Source organism: Oncorhynchus mykiss, chromosome 29 (assembly GCF_057628025.1).
Source record: "Oncorhynchus mykiss isolate SJ-2025 chromosome 29, ASM5762802v1, whole genome shotgun sequence".
In the NCBI taxonomy this organism is placed as follows: domain Eukaryota; kingdom Metazoa; phylum Chordata; class Actinopteri; order Salmoniformes; family Salmonidae; genus Oncorhynchus; species Oncorhynchus mykiss.
Window position 1 is genome coordinate 42865526 of NC_143050.1, and position 19844 is coordinate 42885369.

At 42.9% G+C, this 19844-nt stretch overlaps 1 protein-coding gene across 5 annotated transcripts in view; it reads right to left on the reverse strand.

Moving 5' to 3' along the window:
* LOC110509550 (2-oxoglutarate dehydrogenase complex component E1) overlaps positions 1–19844 on the reverse strand; it is a 56045-nt gene that overhangs the window by 13799 nt on the left and 22402 nt on the right. The window contains exons 3-9 of one of the 5 annotated variants that reach the window (XM_090227263.1): positions 14994–15182; positions 14710–14803; positions 14308–14410; positions 6645–6689; positions 2001–2116; positions 1761–1915; positions 7–153 (exon numbers count right to left, since the gene is read on the reverse strand). In XM_090227263.1, coding sequence (XP_090083389.1) covers positions 7–153; positions 1761–1915; positions 2001–2116; positions 6645–6689; positions 14308–14368 — 524 coding nt within the window. In that variant the 5' untranslated portion in view covers positions 14369–14410; positions 14710–14803; positions 14994–15182. The remainder of the gene's footprint in view (positions 1–6; positions 154–1760; positions 1916–2000; positions 2117–6644; positions 6690–14307; positions 14411–14709; positions 14804–14993; positions 15183–19844) is intronic. The other 4 variants (XM_090227264.1, XM_036967677.2, XM_036967679.2 and 1 more) reach the window with 4 other exon arrangements.

Sequence of the window (19844 nt, forward strand, 5' to 3'; positions counted from 1 at the left end):
CAGTACCTGTGAGGCATGCCCATGATGATGCTCTCCACTCCGTTCATGCTGGACTTGTCGATGATGGTCTTCAGGGCCGGGATGAGAGACTCACAGCCCTCCAGGCCAAAACGCTTCTCTGATGACCATTTCCTCTGCAGGAACTCCTCAAACCTTGCCAACAGGAAACAGGAAGTTAAACAGGAAGTTAAATCTATGTCACCAAGTCCAGAAATTAACCCTATTCCCAATTTCAGATAGCCCTTTCGCTCTGTGCATTTGAGGAGATCTGAGAGGATTTGATAGGTGTAAGTGTTACGGAATCGATTAGACAACCTTCTGTTACACTATACTCACTTTGTCTAGGGGACCTAGGCTTGCCTAATTGTTCTGTGACCTGACTAGGTGTGTGCTTTAGTGTGAACGTAGAAGTGTCCGGTACAATGTTGTATGTACATGTACCCAGGAGATAGCAAACTTACCGAGTTCAGGGCCAGCTCCGTCTTAACCTCTTGGTCGGCCAGCCCAAGAAGGTTATTCATGTTCATGGTGACAAAATAAATATATGTACAAAAACCAACCTACAAAAAGGCATGCCCAACTAAAGAGGTTAACTAACACAAAGAAACAAACAAAGGCTGTCTGAGAGGCTTCGGTCCTCTCTCACTGAGAGGAGGACACTTGAGTAATTATGAAGGCTTTTGTGAAGTAACACTTGCACCTCTGAAGATAAACAATGCATTTACATTCAGTAATCTTGCTCTGATTTGTCATCCTGAGGGTTCCAGAGATAAAATGTAGCATAGCTTTGTTTGATTAACTGGGTTCTAAAGTTTGAACCCCTGCTGTTTCTGGCCCCACACCCATCCCGACCGGCCATCTAGATGTGTGAAGGTGAAGGTGAAGTGTCTTTTCTATAGGGAAGCTAATTTCCATCATGTATGACCTTCCTGGGAGTGTGTAAACTGAAATTATTTATTACCATATCATTTTTGTATGTTCTCTATAGTTATGTACTTGAAAATGTATCAATTGACTAATTCGGCACATTTGGGCAGACTTTTTGTGCAGTATTGCAATGCTTCACTGAATCAATCTGAAACTTTGCACATACACTGCTAATCTTAATTGCATCTAAACTCCAATATTATATCATGGCCTTTCTCTTGCATTTCAAAGATTATGAAAAGAATAACAAATAGGAAACGCATGTTTTTTTTTGTTTGGATTATCTTTTACCAGATCTAATGTGTTATATTCTTCTACATTAATTTCACATTTCCACAAACTTCAAATTGCTTTCCTTCAAATGGTATCAAGAATATGCATGTCCTTGCTTCAGGTCCTGAGCTACAGGCAGTTAGATTTGGGTCTGTCATTTTAGGCGAAAATGTAAAAAAAAGGGTACGATCCTTAAGAGGTTTTTAAGATGATTATGAGATGAGCATTAACTGTAAGTGGTTCTGGATAAGAGCGTCTGCTAAATGACTAAAATGTCAAATGTAAGGCTTCCTGGCAGAGCACATCACTTAAACCGGTTGTTGCTGCCATCTGCGGATGAGGTGTGGAAGTGTAGTATGTTGTCCAGCTATGTGCATCACACTAAACATATCATAGCACAAGAAATGTGGTAATAGCAATATGCTTATGCAATAAACTGCGGGAGCATACAACAGCGTAAAGGAATTCCTTTTATTCTTTGTGACATTTTTTGTAACCTGAACAATAGGTAAATATGCACACACTATTTTTTTTTATGTGAAACCGGTGTACAGACAGACCTGGTGGATCGAACCATTCTGGCTAGCAGGGTCCTCTTCTCCTCCAGGGTGAACTGCATGATGCCTGGCCTCTCAAACTTCTGTCTGATCCACTGGCACTGCTCCAGGTCATTAATGAACATGAACTCTACACCAATGGACTGACAGTACGCCATCTAGAGGAGAGGAGAGGTCAGTGCGTCTGTGTGTGTGGGGAGTTTTTGTTGCAAGCAGTGAGTGTGTGCAATGTGTCAGATCTACCTCGAGGCGCTGTATGATCTCTCGGAGGGGCAGAGTGCTCTCGCTGCCCCCTATAAAGGTTGTGGTGGGAAGCCGGAACACCTTGTCCAGGTCGGACTCATCCAGACCATAGAACTCTGCCATTGTTACCATGTAGATGGGGGGGGGGGGGGGGGGTATAAAAACATAATAGACAAATGGAGAGAGGAAGAGGTGATCAGAGAGTTAGAGAAAGAGAGAGAGAGATGGAAAAAAGCAGAAAGAGAGGGAATTAGTGGGAGAGAGGGGGCATACAGAAGGAAGGCTAATTTAAACATCAGAATGAAACTCACTCTATATTTGAATATCAAAGTTATACAGACATCCAAAAAAGCACAACATTGACTGGTTAGTTTGATGGCCACTGGGTTATTGCATTACACGAGATAGACGGGAGAGACAGAGCATATGAGAGAGGAAGAGAAAAAGAAACAGCAAGAGGTGATGATGAAATAATGTCTGCAGTAAGATGAAGAGGGGTGGTGGGGAGAGATGGAGAGGTGACAAAAACAATTCCTTTTCTGGAACAAAGGGGTAAGTGATGATGCAAATACAAAATGGTGGCAGGGAATGGCGTGAACGTGAAAGGCTGTCTCACAGTGCCTTCAGAATGTACTCGTATATCTTTTTTCACATTTTGTTGTGTTACAGCCTGAATTTAAAATAGATTAAATTGCGAATTTGTGTCACCGGCCTACACACAATAGCCCATAATGTCAAAGTGGAATTATGTTTATAAAAGTTTAGAAATTGGGCCTCGTTTCAGGAAACGAGGCATACTGTATGTCACGCATCACTACTTCACAGGAGAGGAATTGGAACGTAAACTTTTTATCACATTTTTTGGCAGAAATACCTTCTGAAACATAAACTTTCATGTGCCTTAATAACAAACTTGTATGCCATCTGTAAATACAAATAAAATGGTTAAATTACGAGCCTAGTTGGTTTAGCCATGGAAAAAGACAGGAACTTTCCGGCTAGCCATGATTGGCTGAGATAATGGATGGGCTGGACATGCCGAGAGATGAGTTTGGATCTCCACTTTCTGGAGGACCGAGTCTTGAAATCATTGGAATGTCCGGTGGAAACAGAGTATGATAGCTAAGGAGATTCTGGTGTTTGATTGCAAATATGTGGAGGAGTCAAAAAGTGAACACACAGAAGGCTGTTATATAAAACACCTGTCTCCAGATTACATCTTCAAATTAAGGGCAACTATCTGTGACAGAGAGTGACAAGCATTCATCCATGTATACGACTAAGACAGTCTATCTACATTTTAAGATATTATATATTTCAAATTTTGTCAGAAAGTCATTTTCATTGCAAGTTAAAGCGTACTGTTAGCTAGCTAACGTTACTTGTGTGTAGTAATATTATTCGTATCGCAGAGCATTGCTAGTAATAGCCTAATGTTAGCCAACTAGCTAACATTGAACCTAGTTGGTTAGCTTTAGCTACCTTCAGATTCATGCAGGGTAGTAACGTTATGAGTTGGGACTATGGTTAATTGGTTAGCTAAACAAAATACTCCACTATGCAAGTAACCATTTCACTGTACCGTTTACACCTTCTGTATCCTGTGCAATGTGACAAATACATTTTCATTTTACTTGATATAGTGTGTGTTTACCAGAGACAGTAATGTGAAGAACAACATGTCATGCACCAAAGTCAAATTAGGATATAACGTTAGGCCAAAGAGACGGTGTTCAAGTTCTCTGGTAGAATGCCCTGATTTTATTTGAATCACACTCACAACCATAAGCTATTTTCTGTAATTAGCTTGCCATTAACTTGTAAATAATGATCTTATTGTGAGTTTATTTTCCTGAAATAATGAATACAAATGAGCTAAAGTTAAGACGTTGTCAGCTATATAATATGCTCATTATTTGAGCTGGCTAGCCAGCTAACTTAACGCTAACTTAGTCTTGAAATCTTTGGTTGTTTAGCACACAATGACCATACTCACTCTGTTTAGCATATGGAGTCACATGTGAATCCTTAAAGAGATGGGTGGGACTAAGGCTTAAGCGGGTGTGAATGATGCTGAATGGGTGTAGACAAAGAAGAGCTGTCCAGTAGGTGTACCAAAACATTCAAGGGCCATTTTCTCAAAAGTGGGGTAACAAGTTTATCAACTTTCAAAGCAGAATTACTTGCCCATTGTTCCTAATCTGTAGTGTCTGATATACCATGCTCTAGCTCTGAGTCTCTACTTTTATGCAATGTAAGATTGCTACATAAGATCGAATCGAACCGGTCGGTCACAATTAATTAAAAATGAAAAGCTGAAATGTCTTGAGTCAATAAGTATTCAACCCCTTTGTTATTGTAAGCCTAAATAGGTTCAGGAGTAAAAATGTGCTTAACAAGTCACATAATAAATTGCATGGACTCACTCTGTGTGTAATAATAGTGTTTAACATTATTTTTGAATGACTACCTCATCTCTGTACCCCACTCATACCAATTATCTGTAAGGTCCCCCAGTCGAGCAGTGAATTTCAAACACAAATTCAACCACAGACCAGTGAGGTTTTTCAAGGCCTCACAAAAGAAGGGCACCTATTGGTAGATGGGTAGAAATGCATTTAAAAAGCAGACAATGAATATCCCTTTGAGCATGGTGAAGTTATTAAATACACGTTGGATGGTGTATCAATACAACCAGTCACTACATACAGCGTTACCCAAACTCGGTCCTCAGGACCACAAGGGGTGCACGTTTTGGTTTTTGCCATAACACTACACAGCTGTTTAAAATGATCAAAGCTTTATGATTAGTTGATTATTTGAATCAGCTGTTTAGTACTAGGACAAAAACAATTAAATCCATTTTAATCCCAACTTGTAACACAACAAAATGTGGAAAAAGTTCAAGGGGTGTGAATACTTTCTGAAGACACTGTATGTCTGTAATGCTTGAGTGTGTAAAGCCTAGGAGCATCAGTGCTGCACTGATGATCTAAACAGCTGTTTCTGTTATGTTAAAGTAACTGTCCAGTGTTTCCAGATTTCTATGACATATGACCTATGGTTATTTACAATATGATTGAAATAGTTTTCCTTCCAAAAGCAGCATTTAGGTGTTTGAATGGTGTGGGCGAACTGCGTAACCCTAACAACAGAATGGTGTAGGCATATACACGCCATTAAAAATAATCACGCGAGTAGACCGCTGATTGGCCAGCTCAGCCAATGAGCCAACATGACAGCATGTTCTATTAGGAAATAGCAGCTATTTTTGAAACGGTCTGTTTGAGAAGTTTGAGGTGGGGTTTTTGAAATGTTTTTTTTATTTTGTATTATTTATGCTTTGGCCACAAATGCGAGTATAGGATGAGTCAACAACATTATTTGGGTATGAGTTAACAGAATATTATTTTGTAGAAGATACATTTTCACTGGACAGTTACTTTAACAGAACGACTATAGGTCAAAGTCGATACTTTTAGCCAATACATGTATAATACACGTTTTATTACAGAAGGAATCTTATAGCGTGTAGGTGCGTGTGTGTGATTTCCTAGTAGGTATACGAGTAACAGTCCAAACCTCAATGAATTGACTCGGCACAGCCCAGAATGTCCACAGACACACATGTGCACGTGTACACAGTAATGCTCAGTCTCTTTCTCTTTCTCTCTCACCCCCCCCCCAGCTGGGCTCCCCCTAGGGACAAACAGTATGTGTGCGTGTGCCAGCAACAGGTTGGCAAGGCGCCACTGGATCTGAGGTTCAGGTTCAGTCAGCCAGCTCACTGGGTTACTTAACAGGATTTGACCTAATAAAACACACACTATCACCCAGCGCACTCACTCACAAACACACACACACACACACACACACACACACACACACACACACACACACACACACACACACACACACACACACACACACACACGCGCACACACTATTGTGACCTTGTGTTAATAAAAATTCAACAAGGCAGTATTCTCTAACACTCTGTCACTTGTCTTACTAGAGACTGGTGGGAATCCAGCCAAGCAGATTAAATCTAATCAAGTGAAAGAGTTGAGGCAGCCGGAGAGACTACACAACCTTCTCACTGACCTGAGGACACACATTTACATTTTAGTCATTTAGCAGACGCTCTAATCCAAAGCGATTTAAAAGAGCAATTAGGGTTTCGTGCCTTACTCAAGGGCACATGGACAGATTTTTCACCTAGCCGGCTTAGAGATTCGAACCAGCAACCTTTCGACTATTGGCCCAATGCTATTAATCGTGATTACTTCAGGAAAAGAAACTTGGGACTACTTTACTTCGACAATAAACTGCACACAGAGCAACCGAGAGATGAAAGAAGAGATAAAAACTAGGGAACTATCCTACCATCACTCATCAGTGGGACTTGGAAAACATCACCTGAAAGCTACAGAGAAATCCTTAGGTCCAGTTCGAAAACCAATACTGTGACCTGATCCCTCGGCCCTTGCTTCTCCATCTGAGAGCGTTGTCTTAGGGGCAAGTACATAGAGACAGGGCCATGGTATGGGTTTGGAACCAGGCCGCAGCAGCAGCAGAGCTGTAGCAGAGCTAAAAAGGAAGTAGAGGATCCTGTATATTGTAGTTTAGGGGCTGTGTCCATACCTTCAGCAGTAAGATCATACAGGCGCTCTTTATACCCAGAGAGGTCTGGGGGACACAGAGAGAGACACACACATATGGGTTAGTGGAACGTACACACAAAGAGGTTGGTGACACACACACACGCACGCACGAACACAAACACACACACATATTCTGGTGCACACCCACATATGTCTCTCAAACCCACACACAAACCCGGATATTGCCCTGTTGACATCAGCTAAAAGTGACAGCCAGTCAGTCAGCCAGTCAGACACACTACTGAAGCTCAACAATACCAGTTTGAGTCACACAGAACCAAAGGATAAGCCTTTGAAGAACCCTTTTCCATTCCAGGTAGAACCCTGTTGAGATTCATGTAGAACCCATTACACATTACACATTATACAGGGTTCTACATGGAACCCAAAAGAGATCTAAAATGAGTTATCCTATGGACAGTCAAAGAACCCTTTTTCTAAGAGTGCAGAAGAGAAATCTATGACCCCAACACCACTTAGCAATAGGCCAACTGTAAATTCCATGTAATCACATTTTTTTTAACTATGAAACCCTTTCAGTACACACACACGCATATGCACTCACACATGCACACACACTCTCAGTGACCGTTTCCTGTCAGAGATCATAACCTAGAGATTACCCAGGCAGGAGGAAGGGGGGATTAGATAACAGTATGCCTGGAAACTAGTGATGCACCGATATGACATTTTTGGCCGATACCGATATCAGATATTTTCCTTGCCAAAAAAACCCGATACCGGTAACGATAACCGATATTTAAAATTGTAGCTGCCTATTAAGCATTCTAGTACAGTTAAATAGTTAACACACACACATGGACGCAGCGGTCTAAGGCACTGCATCTCAGTGCAAGATGCGTCACTACAGTCCCTGGTACGAATCCAGGCTGTATCACATTCTGCCGTGACTGGGAGTCCAATAGGGTGGCGCACAATTGGCCCAGCGTCGTCCGGGTTTGGTCGGGGTAGGCCATCATTGTAAATAAGAATTTGTTCTTAACTGACTTGCCTAGTTAAATAAAGGTTACACACACACACACACGCACACACACACACACACAGACCAAATAGTTATTTTGTTGGCATGTCCCCATTACCAGTAAAACATAATCAAAACCTATTTCTTTCACGTACTTGCTGTGCTGTTTTGTTGTTCATTTGTTCAGTCGTTTCATTCTCAACCAGGATTTCTCATACTATAGAATGTCGTTTGGATGACATGTCAAATAAGCTTGTTGACCAATCAGGACCTGAATATGACTGCACGTCACATAATAATTTAACGTGTTCATCATTTTTTTAACGTAGTTATTACACATTGATTACACTATCACTCGTATTTCATATGTCACAGCGATTCATCCATACGTATGCTATGATGCTGGTAAAGTTGTCTCGCGCACCTACAGTGCTGGTCATAAAAAAAGCTAGCTAGCCCATTGATGCAAACAATGTTCTTCCCCAAAAACATAGCAAAACGACATAATCTGTTTCAGTAGCTATAGTTAGCTAGCTATATAGCTAGGTGTCATCTAAAATAACCCTAATTTATAAGACAGTTCTTATTTGATTAATGGTGGTCGGACCCATCTATGTGAAGCAGGCCACAATAAGGATAAGCCACAATAGTGGAATTTGCGGTTAGCCTTCAAAATAAAAGTATGTCATTAACAGTGATGCAAATTAATACAAATAGTAGAATTATGCCATAATTGAATAGATCATGCTAAACAAGGTTGTTATATAAAATCCACAAAAAATTATAATTTCTTAATTTGACAAAAATCTGTTATTAATCACACTGGATGTATTATACTTTAGAATTGCATTGGGGGCATACTTATTTCACTGTACAGCCTTACCTATGTATTGTTGATCAATGACATATCAGTCTATTCAATGACACCAAGAGAACATTAGCATCGTAGCTCTTATTGCGGGACTCTGAAACAACTGTGCATTGAACCCCATTCCCGAGGAAAAACAATACTGCGTGGATGTTTTGGAGTCTGATAACTCTGAGGAGGGCATTGGGAAAAATATATTGGGTATGTGGCTCGGGTGGTTGTTGTCCTTGATGATTTTTATGGCCTTCCTGTGTCATCGGGTGGTGTAGGTGTCCTGGAGGGCAGGTATTTTGCCCCCAGTGATGCGTTGTGCAGACCTCACTACCCCCTGGAGAGCCTTACGGTTGAGGGCGGAGCAGTTGCCGTACCAGGCGGTGATACAGCCCGACAGGATGCTCTCGATTGTGCATCTGTGAGTGCTTTTGGTGACAAGCCGGATTTCTTCAGCCTCCTGAGGTTGAAGAGGCGCTGCTGTGCCTTCTTCACCACACTGTCTGTGTGGGTGGACCAATTCAGTTAGTCCGTGATGTGTACGCCGAGGAACTTAAAACTTACTACCCTCTCCACTATTGTCCCATCGATGTGGATAGGGGGGGTGCTCCTTCTGCTGTTTCCTGAAGTCCACGATCATCTTCTTTGTTTTGTTGACGTTGAGTGTGAGGTTATTTTCCTGACACCACACTCCGAGGGCCCTCACCTCCTCCCTGTAGGCCATCTCGTCATTGTTTTTAATCAAGCCTACCACTGTAGTGTCATCTGCAAACTTGATGATTGAGTTGGAGGCGTGCATGGCCACGCAGTCATGGGAGTACAGGAGAGGGCTCAGAACGCACCCTTGTGGGGACCTAGTGTTGAGGATCAGCGGGTGGAGATGTAGTTACCTACCCTCACCACCTGGGGGCGGCCCGTCAGGAAGTCCAGTACCCAGATGCACAGGGCGGGGTCGAGACCCAGGGTCTCGAGCTTGATGACGAGTTTGGAGGGTACTATGGTGTTAAATGCTGAGCAGTAGTCGATGAACAGCATTCTCACATAGGTATTCCTCTTGTCCAGATGGGTTAGGGCAGTGTGCAGTGGGGTTGCGATTGCATCGTCTGTGGACCTATTGGGGCAGTAGGCAAATTGGAGTGGGTCTAGGGTGTCAGGTAGGGTGGAGGTGATATGGTCCTTGAGTAGTCTCTCAAAGCACTTCATGATGACGGAAGTGAGTGCTACAGGACGGTAGTCTTTTAGCTCAGTTACCTTAGCTTTCTTGGGAACAGGAATAATGGTGGCCCTCTTGAAGCATGTGGGAACAGCAGACTGGGATAAGGATTGATTGAATATGTCTGTAAACACACCAGCCAGCTGGTCTGCGCATGTTCTGAGGACGTGGCTGGGGATGCCGTCTGGGCCTGCAGCCTTGCGAGGGTTAACACGTTTAAGTGTTTTAGTCATGTCAGCTGCAGTGAAGGAGAGTCCACAGGTTTTGGTAGCGGGCCGTGTCAGTGGCACTGTATTGTCCTCAAAGTTAGCAAAGAAGTTGTTTAGTCTGCCTGGGAGCAAGACATCATGGTCCGCGGCGGGGCTGGTTTTCCTTTTGTAATCCGTGATTGACTGTAGACCCTGCCACATGCCTCTTGTGTCTGGGCCGTTGAATTGCGACTCTACTTTGTCTCTATACTGACGCTTTAACTTGTTTGATAGCCATTGCGGAGGGATTAGCTACACTGTTTGTAATCGGTCATGTTTCCGGTCACCTTGCCTTTGTTAAAAGCAGTGTTTTTTCAGTTTCGCGCGAATGCTGCCATCAATCCACGGTTTCTGGTTGGGGAATGTTATAATAGTTGCTGTGGTTACGACATCCCCGATGCACTTGCTAATAAACTCACTCACCGAATCAGCGTATTCGTCAATGTTGTTGTTTGACGCAATGCGGAACATAGCCCAATCCACGTGATCGACGCAATCTTGAAGCATGGAATCAGATTGGTCGGACCAGCGTTGAACAGACCAGAGCGTGGGACCTTCCTGTTTTAGTCTCTGTCTATAGGCAGGGAGCAACAAAATGGAGTCGTGGTCAGCTTTTAACGAACGGAGGGCGGGGGAGGGCCTTATATGCGTCACGGAAGTTAGAATAACAATGATCCAGGGTTTTACCAGCCCTGGTAGCACAATCGATATGCTGATAGAATTTAGGGAGTCTTGTTTTTAGTTTAGCCTTGTTAAAATCCCTAGCTACAATGAATGCAGCCTCAGGATATGTGGTTTCCAGTTTACATAGAGTCAAATAAAGTTAATTCAGGGCCATCGATGTGTCTGCTTGGGGGGGAATATATGCGGCTGTGATTATGATCGATGAGAATTCTCTTGGTAGATAATGCGGTCGACATTTGATTGTGAGGAATTCTAAATCAGGTGAACAGAAGGACTTGAGTTCCTGTATGTTGTTATGATCACACCACGTCCCGTTAATCATAAGGCATACCCCCCCCCGCCCCTCTTCTTACCAGAAAGATGCTTGTTTCTGTCGGCGCGATGCGTGAAGAAACCAGCTGGCTGTACCAACTCCAATAGCGTGTCTTGAGTGAGCCATGTTTCCGTGAAGCAAAGAACGTTACAGTCTCTTATGTCCCTCTGGAATGCTACCCTTGCTCGGATTTCATCAACCTTGTTGTCAAGAGACTGGACATTGGCGAGTAGTATGCTCGGGAACGGTGCGCGACGTGCCCGTCTCCGGAGCCTTCCAGAAGACCGCTTCGTCTGCCTCTTTTACAGCGTCGTTGTCTTGGTTCGCCGGCTGGGATCCACTCCATTGTCCTGGGTGGTGGGCAAAACAGAGGATCCGCTTCAGGAAAGTCGTATTCCTGGTCGTAATGGTGGTGAGTTGACGTTGCTTTTATATTCAGTAGTTCCTCCCGACTGTATAAAATAAAACCTAAGATTACCTGGGGTACCCGGTCCGATCGAGCTTGACTAGCCAGATGAGGCTAGCTGGCTGCTTATAACGTTAGCTTTGGGCAACAGGGTTAAGTAGCTGGCTAGCTATTTATTTTCATGAACTGAAGTTCAATTTCAATAGGTGAACAACAAGTGGCTACCTTGCTAATATTTACTCACAAGGATTCCTAAATCATTGCTAAGAAAAATGAAAATGACTGCAGTTTCTACTGGTCATTGTTTTCAGGTTGGTTGTATTGGTGCTAGCTAGGTACCAGGCTAAAGCACCAGTTGCAGTTGAACAAATAATGCTTTATTACCAACCCGGTATTGTAAATACATCATTCGTGACTGGTGTTTGCTTGTTTGCAGACTTTTTTGTACAGCTTTGACAGTGCTACTGATAGTAGTGGTGGCGCTTGGCTTGCACATGCAAATTCAGAACACACAACATTGACCCAAACGGCCTTCCATAGTATGTCGTGAAGCTAATAGCAGTGACGCTATTACTGTGTAACTCTGGTAGGGCAACGTGTACCGGTGCTTGACCGGTCGGCGAAAGCCAACATCACCCACGACCGAGAACGGTTGATTGTCAAGGGCAATGAATCCCATTATCTTGGCATTAATGGATTTCGCCTTTGAGTTGTCTCGCTGAAATGTTGTTGACTGCTCGATCCACACAGCAGACATTGTGGGCTAGGTTAGGAATGCTGTGTTGCACGTGTAGTGCAACATTTTACGTGCGTCATTACGTCATCTACCTACGTTATATTGGTATGCACATCAGCTTTGACATCGGTTTTGCACATCGGCGTTATACTAGACATCGGGCCGATACCGATGTTGGCATTTTTAGCTAATATCGGCTGATTCTGATATGTTCACCGATATATTGTGCATCCCTACTGGAGACATAACTAGATCCCATGGTTTAACAGTGCAACAATCTGACTTTGTGCACTAAATGTGAGTGAGAATGAATGAAACAAAATGGCGGCATGCAATATTTACCCATGGAATATGCAACACTAGCACAGACAAATACAGTGCCTTGCGAAAGTATTCGGCCCCTTTGAACTTTGCGACCTTTTGCCCCATTTCAGGCTTCAAACATAAAGATATAAAACTGTATTTTCTTGTGAAGAATCCACAACAAGTGGGACACAATCATGAAGTGGAACGACATTTATTGGATATTTCAAACTTTTTTAACAAATCAAAAACTGAAAAATTGGGCGTGCAAAATTATTCAGCCCCCTTAAGTTAATACTTTGTAGCTCCACCTTTTGCTGCAATTACAGCTGTAAGTCGCTTGGGGTATGTCTCTATCAGTTTTGCACATCGAGAGACGGATTTTCTTTCCCATTCCTCCTTGCAAAACAGCTCGAGCTCAGTGAGGTTGGATGGAGAGCATTTGTGAACAGCAGTTTTCAGTTCTTTCCACAGATTCTCGATTGGATTCAGGTCTGGACTTTGACTTGGCCATTCTAACACCTGGATATGTTTATTTTTGAACCATTCCATTGTAGATTTTGCTTTATGTTTTGGATCATTGTCTTGTTGGAAGACAAATCTCCATCCCAGTCTCAGGTCTTTTGCAGACTCCATCAGGTTTTCTTCCAGAATGGTCCTGTATTTGGCTCCATCCATCTTCCCATCAATTTTAACCATCTTCCCTGTCCCTGCTGAAGAAAAGCAGGCCCAAACCATGATGCTGCCACCACCATGTTTGACAGTGGGGATGGTGTGTTCAGCTGTGTTGCTTTTACGCCAAACATAACGTTTTGCATTGTTGCCAAAAAGTTCAATTTTGGTTTCATCTGACCAGAGCACCTTCTTCCACATGTTTGGTGTGACAAACTTTAAGCGACACTTTATATGGATATTTTTAAGAAATGGCTTTCTTCTTGCCAATCTTCCATAAAGGCCAGATTTGTGCAATATACGACTGATTGTTGTCCTATGGACAGAGTCTCCCACCTCAGCTGTAGATCTCTGCAGTTCATCCAGAGTGATCATGGGCCTCTTGGCTGCATCTCTGATCAGTCTTCTCCTTGTATGAGCTGAAAGTTTAGAGGGACGGCCAGGTCTTGGTAGATTTGCAGTGGTCTGATACTCCTTCCATTTCAATATTATCGCTTGCACAGTGCTCCTTGGGATGTTTAAAGCTTGGGAAATCTTTTTGTATCCAAATCCGGCTTTAAACTTCTTCACAACAGTATCTCGGACCTGCCTGGTGTGTTCCTTGTTCTTCATGATGCTCTCTGCGCTTTTAACGGACCTCTGAGACTATCACAGTGCAGGTGCATTTATACGGAGACTTGATTACACACAGGTGGATTGTATTTATCATCATTAGTCATTTAGGTCAACATTGGATCATTCAGAGATCCTCACTGAACTTCTGGAGAGAGTTTGCTGCACTGAAAGTAAAGGGGCTGAATAATTTTGCACGCCCAATTTTTTCGTTTTTGATTTGTTAAAAAAGTTTGAAATAACCAATAAATGTCGTTCCACTTCATGATTGTGTCCCACTTGTTGTTGATTCTTCACAAAAAAATACAGTTTTATATCTTTATGTTTGAAGCCTGAAATGTGGCAAAAGGTTGCAAAGTTCAAGGGGGCCGAATACTTTCGCAAGGCACTGTATATAGTTTGCTATACTGCTAGACGAAGCAGCATGTGTGCTATAGTACACGCTAAGGAAATGACATAGTTGGGTGACAGGCTGGTGACAGGTGGGTTAAACCATGTGGAGGGTGAGGATAGGGGTGTGGGTTAGGGTTAGATACAGTATGTAGACAGATTATATTTAAGGCCTAAAACCTGTCAGTCTCAATTACCCCTTAACCCTTCCCCTCCTCTCCTCACCCAGTTTGTCATTGGAGGTGATGATGTCAGAGGGGGGAGGGCCTGGGTCGATGGCAGCCATGATGCCCAGAGGGTCCAGCTGTGCCACGTGGTGACCCCGAATCTACAGGGGGGCAGGGGGCAAGTTCGGAAGAAGGGAGGGGACAAATTCAAATATGAAAAATAAACGAAACCGCAAAAGATAGCAGAGGGGGGGAAAGAAAAATCAAAAAGAGGTGAAAGACAAAATAAATCCAGAAAGCAAAAAAGGGAAAAAGAGAAAAAGATAAAGAATAAACGAAGGGAGAACAGAGGAAGAAGAAAGTAAGACAATCAATCAGAAAGGTTAAAAAAATTAGTAGCTTAATCAGAGTTGGCACACACACGGCAGCGAGGCGAGGCAGGCGGGCGCACGTTTCTCACCAACTTTTTTCAAGCCCACCATTACTGGGGCCTCATCAAAGTCTACAACACTGATGTCCAGAGGGTCCAGCTTGGCTATGTGGTGCCCCCGCACCTAGACACATACAGTGCAATGACACTCAGTGTGTGTGTGTGTGTGTGTGTGTGTGTGTGTGTGTGTGTGTGTGTGTGTGTGTGAATAATATAAGGTGCATAAGTGTGTGTGTGTATTCAAAGGAACCTTCTAAACACAGGTATTACACTCAGTGTGTCAGTGTGTGTGTGTGTGTGTGTGTGTACAGTACCTGGTATGCTCGTACAAGCGACTGTACAGCCAGATGGTCCTCCACCAGCTTCTCCACGTTAGGTTGCACCCCGACCATCGCCTGGGCGTTAGCCAATCCCAGAGCAGCACCACCCAGAGGAGGAGGGCTCTGATAGGCTGCGCCTGGTGGCGCCCCCGCGTTGGCATTCCGGAAGAAAATATCCCATGACTGCAGAGTGAGAGAGAGAGAGAGAAAAATAACAGAAAGAGGGCTTGGTTAGAAAACCACCAATCCAGGTATGCCAGGTATTTACCAATAAATGACATGGTAAAATGGTAATTACACAGTAAAAACCTATGAATTACTTTTGCTTCTTTGGGATTAATTTAAAACCTAGCACCACTACAAGACACCATTTGGTACAAGGTAGTTACCAACTGCATTGCCTAATATTATCTATTGATCTTAGGTCGCCAAGCCAACGTTAAAGAGCAACTGACCCTAAAAAACAACTTCTCATTTAGACAACAACCTATGTGGTATCGATATGAGTCAGAAACAAAAACTCAGCAAAAAAAGAAACGTCCTCTCACTGTCAACTGCGTTTATTTTCAGCAAACTTAACATGTGTAAATATTTGTATGAACATAAGATTCAACAACTGAGACATAAACTGAACAAGTTCCACAGACATGTGACTAACATAAATGGAATAATGTGTCCCTGAACAAGGGGGGGGGGATAAAATCAAAAGTAACAGTCAGTATCTGCTGTGGCCACCAGCTGCATTAAGTACTGCAGTGCATCTCCTCCTCATGGACTACACCAGATTTGCCAGTTGTTGCTGTGAGATGTTACCCCACTTTTCCACCAAGGCACCTGCAAGTTCCCAGACATTTCACCCTCCGATCCAACAGGTCCCAGACGTGCTTGAGATCTGGGCTCTTTGCTGACCATGGCAGAACACTGACATTCCTGTTTTGCAGGAAATCACACACAGAACGTGCAGTATGGCTGGTGGCATTGTCATGCTGGAAGGTCATGTCAGAATGAGCCTGCAGGAAGGGTAACACGTGAGGGAGGAGGATGTCTTCCCTGTAACGCACAGTGTTGAGATTGCCTGCAATGACAACAAGCTCAGTCCGATGATGCTGTGACACACCGCCCCAGACCATGACGGACCCACCCCCTCGATCCCGCTCCAGAGTACAGGCCTCGGTGTAACGCTCATTCCATCGATGATAAACGCGAATCCAACCATCTCCCCTGGTGAGACAAAATCGCAACTCGTCAGCGAAGAGCACTTTTTGCCAGTCCTGTCTGGTCCAATGACGGTGGGTTTGTGCCCATAGGCCACGTTGTTGCCGGTGATGTCTGGTGAGGACCTGCCTTACAACAGGCCTACAAGCCCTCAGTACAGCCTCTCTCAGCCTATTGCGGACAGTCTGAGCACTGATGAAGGGATTGTGTGTTTCTGGTGTAACTCAGGCAGTTGATGTTGCCATCCTGTACCTGTTCCGCAGGTGTGATGTTCGGATGTACCGATCCTGTGCAGGTGTTGTTACATGTGGTCTGCCACTGCGAGGATGATCAGCTGCCCGTCCTGTCTCCCTATAGCGCTGTCTTAGGCGTCTCACAGTACTGACATTGCAATTTATTGCCTTGGCCACATCTGCAGTCCTCATGCCTCCTTGCAGCATGCCTAAGGCACGTTCACACAGATGAGCAGTGACCCTGGGCATCTTTCTTTTGGTGTTTTTCAGAGTCAGTAGAAAGCCCTCTTTAGTGTCCTAAGTTTTCATAATTGTGACCTTAATTGCCTACTGTCTGTAAGCTGTTAGTGTCTTAACGACCGTTCCACAGGTGCATGTTCATTAATTGTTTATGGTTCATTGAACAAGCATGGGAAAGTGTTTAAACCCTTTACAATGAAGATCTGTGAAGTTATTTAGATTCTTATGAATTGTCTTTGAAAGACAGAGTCCTAAAAAAGGGACATTTATTTTTTTGCTGAGTTTATATTCTACTGTCAAATTTGACTACAATGTAGAAATAGGATAATTTTGGTCATCAAGTCAGTCTCGTCCAAAACATTGTTTTGTAAGACTTCTGGTCGTGACTGCATCACAACACAAATGAAGGTTGGGTTTGTTTCTATCCTGCCCACAGCTGGCAGCACACAAGAAATCATCAATTTGGAAATCATCTTTGGATATCCATATTGGGCTAGTTAGGGACCTTAGGTAAATTACACAATATACATGGGACAATATGTTACAATTTCAATAGTTCAGAATTTCAAGGACTTAAAAACCTCAAATGGACTATAAATAGTTGAAATGCATATGTAGAATAGTGGAAATTCACTTCCTCCGAGGAATACAGAGAATTAGTGTAGAGGGTCTATGCCCCTAACATATGTACTATCTGACTCCATAATTATTTGAAGGCTATAAGCACATAATTGTATCCAGTGGGTATAGCCAAGGTTGAGAGCCAGAATATTAGAAGACGCACGTGTCTAGGTTTACCGTTATGCAATTATTAAGAGGCTAGGGAACAAAGAGCTAATATTGTGCAATCAATGTCCTAGCATTACATTATTGAGTTAACCCTCAGCTCAGAGATGCACAGTTAGAAGATTACGGTTTGTATCCATTTAAAAATGATCTGATTTATTACAGTTACGCAATAAGAATACAGTTAACAAATGGTACATACCAGAAATCTTCACAATGAAAATAAAAGTCTTTAACAGCATAGAAAATTCACCACTATGACATACAAGCGTATATCAGGAGGTCGGTTTACCAATGACTCCATGATCAATGTTTAAACCCAGCTTTTATTCTTCCAAGAGCGCCAAATCCCAGTATCTCCCATAATCTAATTAACATCACTTTGCATGGCTCAAAACATTAAAACAACATCAAAACACACATTCTTGGATATAACTATTTTCTATTTAAAAAAAAAAACTATTAAAATAAAAATTCATAGGTCTTTATGAACTCATGAAACAATCCAAACATGACAATTTAATTCACACAGTAACATTCATTTAGTCAATTCAAGTTCATAAATTCATAAGTCTTCACCTCTCCTGGCTACAGTGACCCTAGGACTTCTGTGGGAATGTTTCTTCATTGAGATTGCCAAAGATGGTCTGTCATTCTACCAATGCCATAAATTGTGATTGTCATCATTCTGGGCTTTGGCGCCAGCAAGTCGCTCGATGCACCTTCATCACTGGCCTTCATCATCGTTCACTGTCTTTATTTTTCCACTACACATGTACAAATATTGAAAGCATTTAAAATATTTACAAAATGTTGTCTCATTTCCCTAACTAGCCCCAGAGATAGGCTATCAAAAGTCAAACCAACTTTGCCACGGTCGCACACCAGCTAGCTGAAGCTAATTGGCTAAATAATTTAGCTAACTCTGCCACCTGCGACCACACACAAAAGACACCCACATCAAACCACACCCCAAAACCAACTCACGTTTGAATTCAGTCATGGCTGCTAGCATTTCTTAATGAACCAAATCTAAAATGAGGCCAAAGGAGGAAGTGCAGTCGCCCTTTAAACTAATTTAGCACAAGGGGAGAAAACAAACAATATTCATTTAGTGCATTTCTCTTTTGGATGTGACCCATACCATATCAGTCACAGTGAGTGCTTTTGAATAGGTTTTGCAATATTTGCAGGTTTTAATCTGATCAAAACGCTGTCATTGAGCCAAAAACGACTCTACAATATACAAATCTTGATGTACAATAACATGCAGTTACACGTTCATTCAATACTGTCACACCAGCCTTCGCTTTGGCTCCCCCTCCTGTCCAGCTCAGGCGTTCGACATCGCCGGCCTTCTAACTTCTGCTGAACCTGCTGCTGGCAAACGCCCTTCACTCATCAACCCCGGTCTTGTCTCATCATCATTTTACACACCTGGTGCCAATCACCCCTCTATCACTGTAAATATACTCCCTCTGTCATTTGTCATTGTCGGTGATGCCGGAAACAAAGGACGCAGCGAGGTGGTGTAAATGGAGTCCTTAGAGAAAGAACAAGATGATTGTCAGGAGTAGTGCAGTATTATCTTAAGGAGACATATACTTGGAAAAAGAGAGGGAGGAGGTCTGAGAGAGAGAGGGAAGAAGAGGGTCGGATAAAAATGGTGGAAAAAAGGGAGATGGTTTGCTAAGGAAGAATGGTAGAAAGTGTAAGCAAGAGGGAGCTGAAGACAGGAGGAGAAATGGAAGTGTATGAGGGTGAAGTATCGGAGGTGGTAGGTGTGGTTAAGTTATCGGAGACCGAGGAATGCATGAGGGTCAGGAAAAAGATGAGTCTGTGACAGTAGGAGTGAAGTTTATGGAAAAAGTGGACTCTTGCCTTTTGGCTGATCCATTTGTGGTTTCATGGTGGGTAAAAAAAATACTTGAGTAATGTGGAATCGATGAGGGTAACCAGAAGTGGTCTAGTAATAATTGTTTGTGTTTCTGTTGGTCAAAGGGAGAAGGCGCTCAGAGTAAAACCAATTGGGGCAAGAAAAGTGAATTGTTTCGCTCTCAAGAAAAGGGCACCAATGAAAGGAGTGATAACTGGGGTAGCAGTAGATATAAAAGTTGACCAGCTGAGGGGAAAGATTCCCGGTGTATGTGATGCTCATTTGATGCGACGCAGACAGGGTGGTGAGAGTGGGGAAACAGAAGAGTCATTGTCTGTTCTTTTGAGTTTTGAAGTTGAGTCCTTACTCGACAAAGTGAAGTTAGGATATATAAGTCATCCTGTATGACTCATGCATTTTGGTGTGGGAGACTTTACATCAGAAGAGTTACAGGGTGTGTTAAGTGGTGATGTCCCATCCTTTCAGGATGATGGC